This window comes from Lotus japonicus, chromosome 4, assembly GCF_012489685.1.
Source record: "Lotus japonicus ecotype B-129 chromosome 4, LjGifu_v1.2".
Lineage (NCBI taxonomy): Eukaryota > Viridiplantae > Streptophyta > Magnoliopsida > Fabales > Fabaceae > Lotus > Lotus japonicus.
In genome coordinates this window covers 64,062,943-64,077,911 of record NC_080044.1, presented here as the reverse complement: position 1 = coordinate 64,077,911, position 14,969 = coordinate 64,062,943, and the positions used below count along the sequence as shown (strand labels likewise).

At 38.9% G+C, this 14,969-nt stretch overlaps 1 protein-coding gene across 1 annotated transcript; it reads right to left on the bottom strand.

Annotated features, from left to right (window-relative positions):
- Nucleotides 1-8,489: 8,489 nt before the first annotated feature.
- Nucleotides 8,490-9,692, bottom strand: LOC130714726 (mavicyanin-like). Its single transcript, XM_057564662.1, has 2 exons — nucleotides 9,411-9,692; nucleotides 8,490-9,049 (listed from the first exon to the last, which is right to left on the bottom strand). Exons 1-2 carry the CDS (start codon nucleotides 9,589-9,591, stop codon nucleotides 8,619-8,621), a joined length of 612 nt encoding a protein of 203 aa, XP_057420645.1. The 5' UTR covers nucleotides 9,592-9,692; the 3' UTR covers nucleotides 8,490-8,618.
- Nucleotides 9,693-14,969: the final 5,277 nt, after the last annotated feature.

Sequence of the window (14,969 nt, the reverse complement as noted above, 5' to 3'; positions counted from 1 at the left end):
CTTTTTCACAAGTCTACCTCTGATGGTTATTTCCTGGAGGTACAGATTTTGTATTAAGAATTTGGTGGAAGGTTTGGTCTTGATTTTGGAAGGCTTACCAATTGGGTTTGGGTTGAGTATTAGTTTTCTTTGTAAACACCCTTGAAAATCCCTCTTGACTTTTCAAAATAGGTACTCTTTTTCCTTGCTAGGTTTTCCCAAGGGGGTTTTATCCTAGAAAGGTTTTAATGAGGCATGTTTTGTTAAGTCTATTTTCAAGGGGGTATTAGGTGGGGTAGTTTTCTTCTTTTATAGGGTTTTGGTATTTGTACATGTAAGTATCTGATTATTTAATTTATTATATGTAAAATGTTAAAGATGAACTTATTATGTATTCATTGGTTTCGTTGTTAACTTAAAGAAGCAACTTCATTTAATAAAAAAATATGTACGTCTAACCTGTTGAAGGGATAGGCCATTTGGCACTAAGTTTGTTGAACATTTTTCTTCAAACTTCTCTCATTGGATTTGGTATCTTGTTATCTTCATCTTGTTAGCAGAAGATAGGTTTTTATTTATTCTTGAAAACCTGAACATGGATTTTTGTCCAGAGTAAGGTTTTCTTCAGAACTTCTGACCATGGTACCTCTGAAGTCATCAGATGTTACCCCTTTCAGAAGTTACTCGATCAGAAGCACTTAAGCCACTGGTTAAACTTCTATGGTAGACAACAATACACGTGTCACTTCATTTGTGACATAGTTCCTTGAGTCGCATGGTATATCTGCTATAATGATGATGCCTACTCTCCTCTACTATGCTATTTTCAGACTATCTATTTTATAACCGTTGATTTTGCCTTTAATTTCTTAAAACTGTCAACGGTTACCATTAAACCCACGATATGCACTGTCACACACGATCTCCCACTCACTTACACTTACGGTTTTGAAACTATCCGTGTGCATTGCATTCATTCATATTCCTTCCTCCAACATTTCCTCTTCTCTCTGAACCCTAAACCTCCATCTCTAAGAATCATGGGCAAATCGAGGAAACCTAAGGCGAATGTTTCTGCTTCTACCACACAAACTGCCAAAGATCAAGAGAAGCAAAGATTCGAGGAAGCACAGAAGATTCTGAATGCACCAAATGTAGTCACATGTGCAAAGAAAGTAGAAGAACTGAGTGTGTGCTGCGAAGCAAGAGTTGATTTTGATAATCTTGCTCAACATGGGTTTGATATTAGGGACCAAGTCAATTTGCAAGGATGGTCTGGGTACTTCAACAGGCTCTGTGGTCCAATCTATTACAAGTTGGTTGTCGAGTTCTGGAAGAACGCAGTCTGCAACGACTACAACGTCGTCTCCCATGTACTGGACAAGAAAATTGTGATCTCTGAAGAATCTATAGCAAAACTGCTGGGTATGGAGTTTCAGCAGGGAAAAAGGATCAAGAATGTTGAAGCAAATGTTGCTGGGATGAGGACCGTGGTCAACAAGGCGCTCTATGATAACTGGTCTTACCAGAAAACCAAGTACAGCATTAAGGACTTGAAGTCTGAGATGAAGATTTGGCAGAAGATCTTCATGCACTGCATTCACCCCAGAACTGGAGGAACTGATTACCTGAATGCAACTCAGAAGGTAATCATGTACTACATTTCAACTGGTGAGCTTATATGTCTGCCATTCCTACTCTTCAATTACCTGAAGGAGTGTGTTGAGAAATCAAGGACCACAACTGGTTCTGAGAACAAGAGGTTCATCTACTACATTCCGTATGGAAGGCTGCTGTCAGACATCTTCGTCCAAAACAAGCTTGTCAAGACTCTATCAGATCTTGGACTCCACGAAGATCTGGCCATGACAATTGGTGATGCTCTCAATGGCATAAAGTTGAAGAAGATGCAGATCATTGAGAAAATTCAAGTTGCTCCCAAAGAAGACACTTCTGATGAAGTTCGTCAGAGGGATTATCCCATTGATGACTTTCCTATTTGGTCCAAGAAGGACAATCCAGCATGCATTCTGGAATATGTCAGGATGCTCAGAAGACAAGGTGATCCAATCACCCTTACATAATTTGTTAACACTCTTCCTGAAAGTCCTCCTAAGCTGGCTACCAGGAAATCCAGGAGAGCAACAAGCAGCAAGCCCTCAGATCCTAAGGGCAAAGGGATTCTAAAAGAGGAACCTGCAAAGAAGAAGGCTGCTTCCAAGACTGTGATCATCAGGGAACCATCTCCTGAAAGGCCTCTGAAGAGAACCTCAGCTCAACAACAACAAATGTCTGATTCTGAAAGCTCAGAAGACACATGGAAAGACTCCTCAAGTGAGGAGACTGAAGATGAAGACATGCCTCTGGCTAAGAGACGCAAAATTATTCTTGAGGAAGAGGAAGATGAGCAGGATGACCATGAGATCATCCAGAATGTGATTCAAGGTATAAGGGAAGCTTCAGATGCTGAAGAATCCACTGATTCTGATGCTATTCCCGTAGTGAAGAGAAGGAAGCTTCCTCTGAGGGGACCACTTCAGCAGAAGGAAACAGCAGCAGAACAAGCATCTGAACCAACTTCAGAAGTACAGAGGGAAAGAAGATCTAAACGGACTTCTGATCCAGCAAGGGCTGCAAGTCTCACCAGAACCTCACCCATCAGAAGCCTCAGTAAGGTAATTACTGAAAGCATTAACTCTGATTCTGCTTTAGTAGTTATACCTGAGCAACCTATGCCTATATCTACCTCTCTGCCTACCTCAACCCAAACAGAACCTATTCAACCTGAAACACAACCTCAAACACAGGCTGAACCTCAAGCTCCCAAATCTCCCATCCAAACAGCTACCACAGCCATCCCTTAAACTCCAATTTACACCTCTTCCACATCCATCCCAACTGAACCAATACCTCCTTTCAATTCCTTCATTCAAGGTATTGTTCAACATGAGGCCACTCTGAGAACCTTAGTTCAACAGTTCTCTCCCAAGCCTGCATCCACTTCACACACCCTCCTCATAACCCAGACTGGTGAGATCCCTGCTGAGGCAGAAAAAGAGGATGATGATGATGTTCAGATCCTTGTACCGCCCTTCAATGTGAAGCCTCTTCAGCAAATTGCTTCCAATTTTGAAGATCAGATTCCAGATGCTGGTGAGACTTCTTATGTGTCCTTGTCCAACTACTCAGCAGTCAACTCACAGGATCTGAGTTTCACTTCACCTGAGAAGGCTGTCACCTCAAGGCAAAGGCCAGACACTATCTCAGAAGCTGAGCACATGGCTGAATCAGATCACTCAGGGATAGTGAAGGATCATGAGATTGCTTCCACTCACTCAGAACAACTCAGACCTGATTGCTCAAATGCCTCAAGCTCAAATACTGCCAAAACTTCTCAGCCTAACTTAACTCTGGCAACCTCACTCAGACCTCAGAATCTTATTCAGCTTATTCAGGAATTCTCTAAAGAGGCAACCCGAAGACTTCAATGGTTATATCAGGTAACTGATAATCAGCTTGATGCCTCCTTTGTGGATAGTCTATGGTCTGCATTTGGAAGATGGTCAGAGAACAGAGGTTATGACTTTCAGAATCAGCTGGACAGTGAAAAGCGCATTAGAATTCATAATGCATCTGAAAGAGCATATGAGCAAAGGCAGAGAGTGCTGCATAAGGTCTGTGAACCTTTGAGAAGAGCTGTGGCTGCAAGAGATTCTGTCATCTCTGAATGTACTTTAGATGATGCTGAGATAATATCAGAAGAGGCCGCAGAAGAAAGTTCTGAAGGGATAGTGATTCTGGAAGATGCTGTTGTTAATGAAGTTGAGCAGCAAGAACAAATTCAAGTTGATACTGCAATGTTTTCAGAATCTGAAGTTGCTACTCATACTCAAGCTCCAGAAGCTCCTCCCTCAGCTCCTGCTCCAGAAGTTGCTACTCTTGCTGCCAGAATTGACCGCATTCAAGATGATCAGTAGAGACTATTTCAGATGGTTGAGCAGCAAGGGATTGTTCAGATAGAACAGAGCAGGCAGATTCAGGAATCTTCTCGCAGAATGGAAAATATGATTAAACTCCTGCTTGAGAATCTTCCCTCCTCTTCGAAACCTTGAATTTCCTCTCATTTTTCTTGCATGCATGTATTTGTCTTAACTGCATTAATTTTATGTTGACTATGTTAATTGCTTTATCTATGATTCAATGCATCGTTCTTAGTAACTCACATGCCTTTATGTTTTGTTAAGTTTTATGCATGTTTTTCTGTTACTTTTCTTCCTTATAATCTCTACAATGCTTCTTCTTCATCACACCGCAATTCACCTCTCCATCAATCGCTTCAATATTCCTTATCTTCTTGTTCAAAAATGACCACTGTCGAGTTAATTTCTGACCTCAAGACTATGGTATTTGACCAAGTCTTTCCATGGAGCGTAAATCTATCTTCTTCTCAGTTCTCTCAAGCTATTGAGAAGATTGAGAATCTTCTGAAATGTTGGCTCACACCTCATCAAACTTACTGTCTTCAGAATCTTCAACAAGTTCTGAATGATCTCCTCAGTCTGATCGCTCGTCGGAAGGACGTTGAAGATCAATTTCAGGGCATTTGCATGCTTCTGGAATATGAAGAAGATCACCATGCCGCGGATCAAGAGGCTGTCCAGGAGAATCAAGCTTTGAAGGAAGACCTGGCTACCCAGTTAGCCTCAATTGATCAGGACATACGTCCTCTGCACCTTCAACTTCTCTACATGAAGGACTCTAGAGCCTTCCTATGTATTTAGGATTAGTCCTCTTCATTGCTCTTTTGCCTTTGTACTCTTTCTCCGTTCATTAATAATAACGTCTGTTATTTGCTTTTCGTGTTATTGTTATTGTTGATTTTTCACTCTTTATGATTATGACAAGAAGGGGGAGTACACATACAATGGTTTTTGATAAACTTTTATACTATATAAAACCAGTAGAGGAGAATAAGTATTAAAAACTTATAGCACATAGATTTTGTCAAGCATCTAAAAAAGGAATACATTTTGACGCCTCATTCTAATTATATCTGGACGAGACTATATGCTATTATGTGATATACGTTAAGTTCTGAACCATCACTTCTGATGAGTATACATCTATTCAAGCGTAAAATCTGATCACATAACCAGACTCCGAATCTAAACTCTTCACCAATTCATCAAGTCATAGATTCAGGGGGAGTCAGGGGGGGACCCTAGCTCAGAATCAGGTGCTGTCCTAGATTCAGAAAGATTAATGCAAACCGTTACACAAGGATAAGTTTAACTTCTAATCTTTTCACTCTTGTGTATTCAGTTTATTGTGTAAAAATTGTTCATCAAAATACATGTTTTGTCATCATCAAAAAGGGGGAGATTGTAAGATCAAGGTTTGATCAGTAGTTGCATCTCTATGTTTTGATGATTACAATTAAGGTTTGTGATGATGAACAATTGTGGTACCCTAACGTTTGTCTTTTTAAGTTGTGACAAACAGGTTCTGAATCTGACCCAAGCCTATTCGTTCAGAAGAAGAAGAATCAAGGGTTATTAAAAAGAGAGTTTCTCAACCTACCATGTTCGTATTGAACAGTGGCAAAACCCTCAGAAGTTCTGAAGATACAAGCTCTCAAGAGGCTCTGAAGAACCAAAGTCAGAAGTTCTGAAAATTAGATGTTCCAGTGGAACGGTTCAGAAGCAGATAGACTCAAGTTCTGAAGACCTGTAAGAAGTTGGTTCTGAAGACCCAAGCTATTCTAGCTCTGATGTTCAGAAGTTCTGAGGAACTTATTCAGAAGTTGGTTCTCCATTCTTTAGTTTGTGTAAAGTTGATGTTACTTTTTATATTTATTTCAGTATATTTCAATCTTTGAGCCTGACAATTTTTTTTACTGTGTAAAATGAAAAGCTTTTTATTTCATATAGATTATGAATGGTAAGCACCCAGTATCTTGAAATTTGGCTGGTTTTTGTGTTCTGACTTCAACTCTTTAATTTTCAGGTGATGTGTATTCAAATGTAATATTTTATCTGCACTTGATGAATTAGTTGGGCTTACTCCTTGGAGTTTCTAAGTCACAACTATATTGAGTCTCCAGTGTTGTCGCTACTGTTGGCCCCGGAAGCAGTAGCAAAAACATGCCAACTTTAAAGGAGTACGGAACCAATTTGACTGACATAGCAGAGGAGGTAATTACCAGTTTCTCAATTAATTTAATTGTCATTTTATTCCATATAGATTCAAAATGATAATAGATAGCAAAGTTCCCATGACTGGCATTTCGGATTATGTGTTATTTGAGTGAAGACATGTTCTTGTGATCTTGTATTATCATTTAAACTGACTTCTTTATAAAAATAAGTTAATATTATAGGAATGTGAAACAGAAACATGATATGATTTGAAAAGGGTTTATACTTTCAAGATTAAGATTTGAGAAGCTTTGCAACTTTTACTAATTGTTTTCTCTGTGTATATCTTGAAGATTGAAGAATCAAAGAAAAAACTTTAATTTGAACTAATATGATTCTCGCTCTTGGTGTTCAATTTTGTTTAATAACTAAAAAAAAATTTGGTATAAAAGCTTGAAGGAGACACTAAGAGAGTTATTTCTTTGTGTTTTTGCTGCGTATTTTACATTTGTCTCTACCACTGCATATGTATAACAAAGCAGTCTGTGAATGTGAATCTTTAATATAGTGTTTGATAATGGAAATCTAGGTGGTGATCAGAAACCATCATGCCTTACAAGAACCTGTCAACTGAAGAGATCCATTCTGCTAAATAGTATTTAGGACAGTAGAACAAAGTGAAAGGGCGCTATGAAAGTTTTAAATCTAATAAAAATGCTTCAGTGAAATTGAATCATCTGATGTTATCTACATAATCAATCACATTGTTATTAATGGACTAATAATCAACTGCATATTCATGTACTCCTTCAATATATGCAAATTCATCTAATTCTAATTCTAATGGAAGCCTGATATATGTATGGGGAAATTCCTATGCTATTGTGATCATTTCATGCAATGGTGTAGACTAATTGCACCAACCTGTTATTTGTTTGTTCCTGTATATATGCTGCAATGAACAACTAATTTTTAAAATCAAAATTGTTTCCAAGAGCAAATTACAGATTCACTTCAATATTTCAGGTTTATGTATACTTTCATAGTCATCTGTTTGCATGCAACTGCAATTGCTTGGTCCATATGGGAAACGAATGTCTGGTTTTGTTGTTTCCCCATTCATTTTTCTGCTCATTTATTGGATTATTTTCTGGGTTCTTTGAATTTTAAGAGAGAGAGAGAGAGAGAGAGAGAAGGAGGTGATGGGATAGGAAGAAAAAATATGAAGAAAAAGTGGTGAAAATATGATGAAAAAGAAAGTGTATGAGTATGGCAAATTTGATTCTACAAATCTAACTCCCGGATTATTCCCCTACTCACTTTCCCCTACAACTGAGTTTTTCATCTCATACTCACCTATTCTGTAGGCAATTGTCATTGTTCATTATATTTACTTTTGATGAAAAATTCAAGCAATCCTCCAATCCAAACTAGACTAGATAACGAGGTTACCTTGGACCTTTATAGAAAAAAATTAATCTTAGTTTTCAATATTTTGAAACTCTTCTATTTCGAATCTGATTCCTATCCTCTCTGCTAGCATTAAAAGGATCTAACTTAGTACAATCTTTTGTCCATATATGTTTGCAGGCTGCTCTGGAATCCAGAAATGAAGAGGAAAGGTTAGGTGTGGCAGAAGAATTCAAGGTAGAGGAAAGGATTGATTTGGAAAATACTAACAACTGCCATGACCCAAAGACACTAGGAAGAGCTTGAGAGATATATACCTAAATTTGTATAGGATTAAGAATTAAAAAAATGCTACAAAACTTGATACAGGACTTGCATATTAATGTTGCTAGAATATTCTTACTAAAAACAAGAATTATAATAATAGTTTAATTTACTTTGACTTAATATGAAGGAGATAAAAATGTTAGGCTTAATAGCTCTTTTGGTCCCTCACTTATCACAATTTTGCTCTTTTGGTCTCTTTAGAAAAAAATTAGCAAAATTAGTCCCTCACATTTACACACTTTTGCAGTTTTAGTCTAAATAGGGATCATTTTTGCAAATAAATAAGCAATGTGGAGGACCAAAAGTGCTAATTTTTTTATTAGGGACCAAAAGTGAAAAACCGTGATAAGTGAGGGACCAAAAAAGCTATTAAGCCAAAATGTTATTAAGAAGTTGATTTTTAATTTTCAGATAAATACTTCAATTTTTATTCAATTATATGATCATTTTTCATTCAATTATATTACCAAATTTTATTCAATTACATTATCAAATTTTTAGTATATTTGATCTAATAAAATGTTAATTATATTTCATAATATATTATAGATTATAAACTAATACATGTTTTAATTCATAAAAAACAGTGACCGTGCATCGCACGGGTTACTACCTAGTTAAAAACAAAGTAGCAGATCAATGAAAAATCAAAATTTATTGTATAATATGTATAGCCACAAAAAAGAACTGAATCTGTGATGAAATACAACAAGAGTGACAAAATGAATCACACAACAATCATACTAGCTACGATCTCTCATCTCTCTAGAAGAAAAAAACCGCGGCGATTGTCATCACCGTGCTGGCAACCACTCCGGCAGCACCGAGAGACACGGCGGCGGAGTCCTTAGGAGGTGGGGTAACGGTGGATGATGGTGAAGGAGAGGTGGGTGATGATGGTGAAGGAGTGGTGGTTGATGATGGTGGTGGAGGAGTGGTGGATGATGAAGGCGGAGTAGCAGTGGATGAAGGAGGAGTGGCGGCGCTGCTGCCACTGGCGACATTGATGGAGAGCTTTTGATCGCCGAGGCAGTGGCCGGGAACGCCGCAGATGAAGTAATGAGCACCGGTTTTTTTAATGGTCACTGTCACAGGTGGGGTGGTGTAAGTTGCAATTGGAGATGTTGAGTTGCAAGAATCGTAATTTGTCTTTGTCACTTCCTCTACGTTGTGTGCACTTGCTGCGTAGTTGAACACTGCATCACAAAACAACACATTCAAAGTCACTTTCAAGTTTCAAGTCTATCTCAGAAAATCATCAACCTTTATATAAACCAATCCATGTTATTTTCATTATCTTTCCATCTGAAGATCTGATTTATATGAAGCATTGAATGTTCACCTTGTGGTCTAAAATTCTTAAATTTTCTGCACCATTCATATAAAATCAGCACTTCAGATCTTAGATATACAGAGATGATATATTCAATTTCTAGGTAGAGGACTCAATTCATATATATCATGTTATTTTAAACACTTAATTTTTGGTTGTGAGAACCACTAATTCGCGGATAATTGTACTAAGCAATAAACAAAGTATTTTTTTATGTGACATACCGAGAGTGTCGCCGACAGCGAAGGTATTCTTGGCAGCCCAGCTGGTGTAGAATGAAGTGTTGCCAGGGACGAACCAGCCTGCTGAATCACCAACGACGTGTCTGGTCTGAGCTGATGAGCAGTGGAACAAGGCGGTTGCTGCAAGAAGCGCAAGGAGGAGAGCGTTCATGTTCATTGCCATGATTGTGTGTTCTTAAGTTCAGGTCGCCCCTGTTTTTCTAGGATTAAGCTCTGTTTGTGTATGTGTGTTTTTCTCTGTTGCTAATTGATTGTAGAAAAAGCAGTGTCTTGTGTTGGTATTTATAGAGAAAGTAGCTAGTGTGATAACTGATAACGCTTACTCAGTCAAACAAACAATCCATCTTATTTTTTAAATTTAATTGATAAATTTCTATCCTTTATCATATCATCTCATTAAAGGTAGACTAATTTATAAGAATAAAAAATTGATATTATTGAATTGAAAAAAATGGTCCACTTAACAAAACATGTAAATTTTAATACATTAATTTTTTTTAAATAATATGCATTTTAATTTTAATTCAAAGGAAAAAAGGAAAATTTTATCTAATTCTTTTTATTTATATCATATCTTATCATTATCTATAAATTATCTCTTTTTCAAAAAAAAAATCTATAAATCATCTCAACCAAAATCTAGAATAACGATCTATCATGCTCTGTGATCTTATTTTATTCTTTTCCAATTTTTTTAACCTGATCTTATCTTTCTTTATCTTAACTATAGTAAATAAACCTATGTTTAGAAAAGAAACTATAGTTTTTTTTGACAGAAAAGAAACTATAGTAAATAAACCTAGATGTATACTTTTCCTCTTATAAAAAAAAAAAACCAAGATGAATAAATGTGTAAATTATTAAGCCATATTTTCTATGAAGTCATTGATTTGTCAAATAATGAACATTAATAGCGTTTGAAAATGTGGAAGTGTGAGGCAATGTTGGGGTGGGAACGTTAGTTTGTGTGATTAGTTAGGTCAACAAAATTTAGTGTTGAGACTTAGTTGCAGGCTGCCGAGTTTTAAGACTTCTAGATAGAAAAACCGCGTGAGACTTCAATATATGAGTTTCACCAAATCAACTTGACTTCTAGTGTGTCTTTGTTTGTCCCTTTCTCCTTTGTCCCCTTACACGGGCCATAATGTTGACATTGACTCAATCATGAACCACGGCTTCTATTTAGGACTAGTCATTTTATAATTTAAAAGTGAAGTTTTGGTAGATACGTGATGCACATGATATGGTATTTTAATTATTATCTCAACTTTTTTATCTCTAATAGATTTTTTTAGATAGTATTTAATAAAGTCATGAAATTAGATGTGTACGTAATTAGGCCGGGTCAATTTTCTATGGGAAAAAATATTGAATCAATGAGGGATTTTTATATTGTATAATTTAGACTTGGTATTTATTTTAGAGGTGAAACGACTATTTGCCATTTGGATGGATTTGGATCAAGTATTCGAAATATTTTTTATTTTAAGAAATAAAAAACAAAATTTGAGATGACTAAAAGTAAAAGTGTTGGAATATGAAAAATATATCTTTATCTTATAAAATACTGATCATATATTGGAGCAGTGAAGATAATGTAGATTATTCTTTAGATTTTTTTTTCTCTTATTTAATTAAAATTAGATTTTTAACTAGTTTTAAAATTTAAATTGTTGTTTACACGGATTTTTGGTAAACAAATATCCTCTTAGTTCGACTAAAGGAAGTTTAGATTCGGGGTCCTTTTGAGAAAACGCTTTGCCAAAGTCTTTTGTGTGAACGAATGTATTCTCGACAACAATAGACAACTCAAACGAAACTGGACTTTATTGAATATGAGTCGATTACAAAACAGTCAAGCAAACTAAAATAACATGAAAGCAAATTTCGACAAAACAAGCTACACACAAGAACTGGAAATCAACAAACTGAAATGCAGGGAAATTAAAGCGTTGGTTCTGCAACACACTCCTCCATCATCACGTTTTGCTCCTTGAGTCTCATTGATGCGGACATTAGAGCTTTCTGGTGAATTTTTCAGAGTTTGAGTTGGGAACCCTCTTTCTGAATTGGATTCTCCTATTTATAGAGTTTCGTGCTCTGCGTGTCCTTGACGGTTTTTTTTTTCAGTGGGTAAGTTAGTGGGTCTAGTTTCTCCCACGATCTGATGCTTGCTCCGGAAGTTCTGCGCATGGTGGTGGAGATCGTGTGCTTCAACTGCTCCAACCGTTTCCTGGCCATGTTTTCGACCATCGTGGGGGGAATTTAACTTGGTCAATGTGGCACGTGTTACATGTGCCTGTGTTTAGCAGTAATTGTTGTTGTCGAGTTTTGCCGCCCCATTAACTTGGTGCAACTTCCTCTTCCTTTCTTTAGTCAGAATTCGACTTCCTCGAGAGTTTTGGGCTGAATGCGTTTTTCTTTCTTGGGCCAAAATATTGGGCCAACATATGCCCCCCAAAAATGTTGATTCTCGACTACCAGTCCTTGGAGAGATCAAGCATTTTTCGCCCGTGCATTTCGACGGAGCTTGACGGCTGTTCGCGATTTTTCCTTTTCTAATTTCAAGTCCCATCAGAGATCCAATCGTTTGACTTTTGCTCCAATCAGAGGCTTTGACGTCTGACCTCGTCTGCCGTGTGCCGTCTCTACTTTAGAGTAATCATGGCCTTTTCCTAGCCCTTTTCATTAGGGTTTGCGGTTATATAATAAAATAACCGTTGGATTTCAAAAATTTTATGCATCACCCTGTAATGCAGCTTCACGTCCGACTATTCGCTTGCCTATAAATACGCCATTGTTGGCCTTCTTCAAGCTTTACCGTTCTTTCAATCACTCACGCTTTCAAATCTTCAAGCTTTCGAACACTCAAACTTTGGCCTGATTTTGCTTGTGACCGCCTTCCATCGTTTGGTTTCTGTTTTCCCGGTGTATTCTCTGAACATTTCCATGGCTTCTGGTTCTGGTTCTGACAATGTCATCCCTTTGGCTGCTGCTTGTGAGATGAATGAAGCCAAGCGCACTCCCATTCCAGATCCGCCGTATGACGTGGAGAAACGGGCTATCTGGAAATCCCAGGTATTTATTCCTATTTCTGTGAATGGCAATTTACGTGCCATTTTGGGCCCTTTGAAGAAGGCGAAGAAGGGCAGGCCTAACAGTCTCCCTGAGGACTACGAGCATTTTCACCCCAGCATTCGTGGGGATGAGCTCATTCTTGCATTCCAACCTTCTTACCGCTTCCCTTTTCTGAAAGATCCCAAAAGGGCTTTCAGGTCTGCGCCTCCTAACCCATCTGCTGGTGAAGGAGCCTATCTGAGATGGCTCAACAGGGTGGAGGCCAGTAAGTCTGGGTATTGGAAAGTGACTGGCATTTTCGACCTCATTCAGTTGTCGAGGTCGCCGATTACTTACAACCCTGCCATGCTTCTGAGTTCTCTTTTCTTTTGGGAGCGGTCCACCAATAGCTTTCATGTCCCCTTTGGGATGCTTTCTCCTACTCTTCTCGATGTTGCTGCCATCACTGGCCTTTGGGTGGTGGGTGACGATTATCATTCTTCTGCTGCTCCCACTGATCCTATCGCCATTCCGACAGATAACATTGCTTTCAGTAAGTTTATTAAAGATCATTATGTCGAGAATGGTGAAGTCTCCGATGCTGAGCATGTCGCGTTTCTACTGTATTGGCTTTCTGCCTATGTGTTCTGCACCAAATCTTTGAGGATTCCGGCTAAACTCCTTCCTTTAGCCAATCTGTTGCACGAGGGTCGAATTATCGCCATGGCTAGGCTCGTGCTCGGTAATCTCTACCAAATGATCAATGAAGCAATCGCCGATATTCGAGATCCTAGGGTGGCGTCTTTGAATGCAGCTGGTCCTTTCTGGCTTCTTCAGCTTTGGATGAATGCGGTTTTCGAACCATCTCTTCCAGCCAAGAACTCTCCTCCTGTGGTGTCTAACACAAGGATCGACGCTTTCAGGCTTGAAGCTCTCACCCCTCCTTATGATGCCTCCACGTTCGAGTTTGACTTTAAGAAGTATTTCACCATGTTTTTCGAGCTGAAACGTTTCCGCTCGAGCTTTGCACCGTATCACAAACCCTCTTACGGCCCTCGGTGGCTAAGGAATTCATATCCTAATCTTCCCGGTTCGGAGAACCTTTCTCAACACCAAGTCGAGCTTTGGCAGACTATATTGTCTCCCAGGGTGTTAACCATCAACTTCGCCAGTAATGATTTTACTCTTTGCGGTTACAATCCTCAGCTTGTGTCTCGACAGTTTGGGCTGAGTCAAGATTTGCCCAATACCTTGTTCGACAAATCCCTCATCCTCTATCCTGGTACCATCACCAAACGAAGTGTTTTCGACACTACCATTGGTTACTATAACAATGAGGAGCTACTTGGTCTTAGTCCTTTCAGATTCACTCCATCCTTTTACGTCACCCAGGCGTTTAAGGCGTGGTGGTCTGCTTATTGGCATGATATTTCGACGCCAATTGAGGATTGCTTCCAGCGCATAACAAACGTTTTTCTTTTGCAGAGGCAGGCCCCAAAGAAAACCAAAGGTATGCATACATCTGAGATCAACGCTTTTCAACAATTCTTCGGTGTAGTGTACTTTCCGGGTCCTCGACTTCAGGAAACGGTTGCCAAAGCAGCTCAAGTTCTCAGGCGAATGTGGGAAGCTAAAGCCAAGAAAACCCGATTGAGCCTTCCTTCTGATGAGGACGGTCTTTCTTTTATTATTCGAAAAACTGGCTTTAGGTTCCCACCACTGCCTACTTGTAAGTATGCTTTGGCTTTTCCGGTAGTGCTTCCTAAGTGGGTTGATCATGTAAGTATCAAAAACTTTTACCACAGTGCACTGCCCCCTCGGAAGCGGGTGACCTGGACCAAGCGTTACCTATGGAATTATCCTCTCCATGTGCCGGTTGAAATCTTCAACCACATATCGATAAAATCGCTTATTGGTCAAGGTAATCATTTCGACCTGGCATCTTTGCGATATTTATGGCTTAATCCTCCTTTGTTTTCTTTTTGTAGCTGAACCAATTCCTCAACCGACCCCTCAGGCTTCTCCTCGGGTGGCCTCTGCGATTGTCGAAGTGGAGGATGATGACGATGATGATGTTGCCTTAGCTGATAAGCTCAAGATTCCTAAGGTAATACTGAACCTTGTGAAACTCTGACTTTTACTCGACGTGTATATCTTTGTGATCATTTGCTTTTGTTTCAGAGTCGAAAACGGGGAGCCACCCCAACTACTTCTGCGAGCCAAAAGAGGGCTAAAGGCGCTGGTGAATCTTCTGTGGGAAATCCCTCCCCGGCTAAATCAGCCAGTCAACGTGAGGAAGTGCAGCAAGGTGTTGAACAAGGTGTTGATGAGCAGGCTTCTAATCCTCCGCTTCAAGGTACTACACCAATTCCTGTCGAGATGGCTTAAGCCAAGAAGACCTCCGGGAAAAGGTCTAGTCGCAAATCCGGCAGCTCCTCTTCCCACCATTCTAAGAGTTCAACCAGTTCCAGTCCCCTCAGAGCA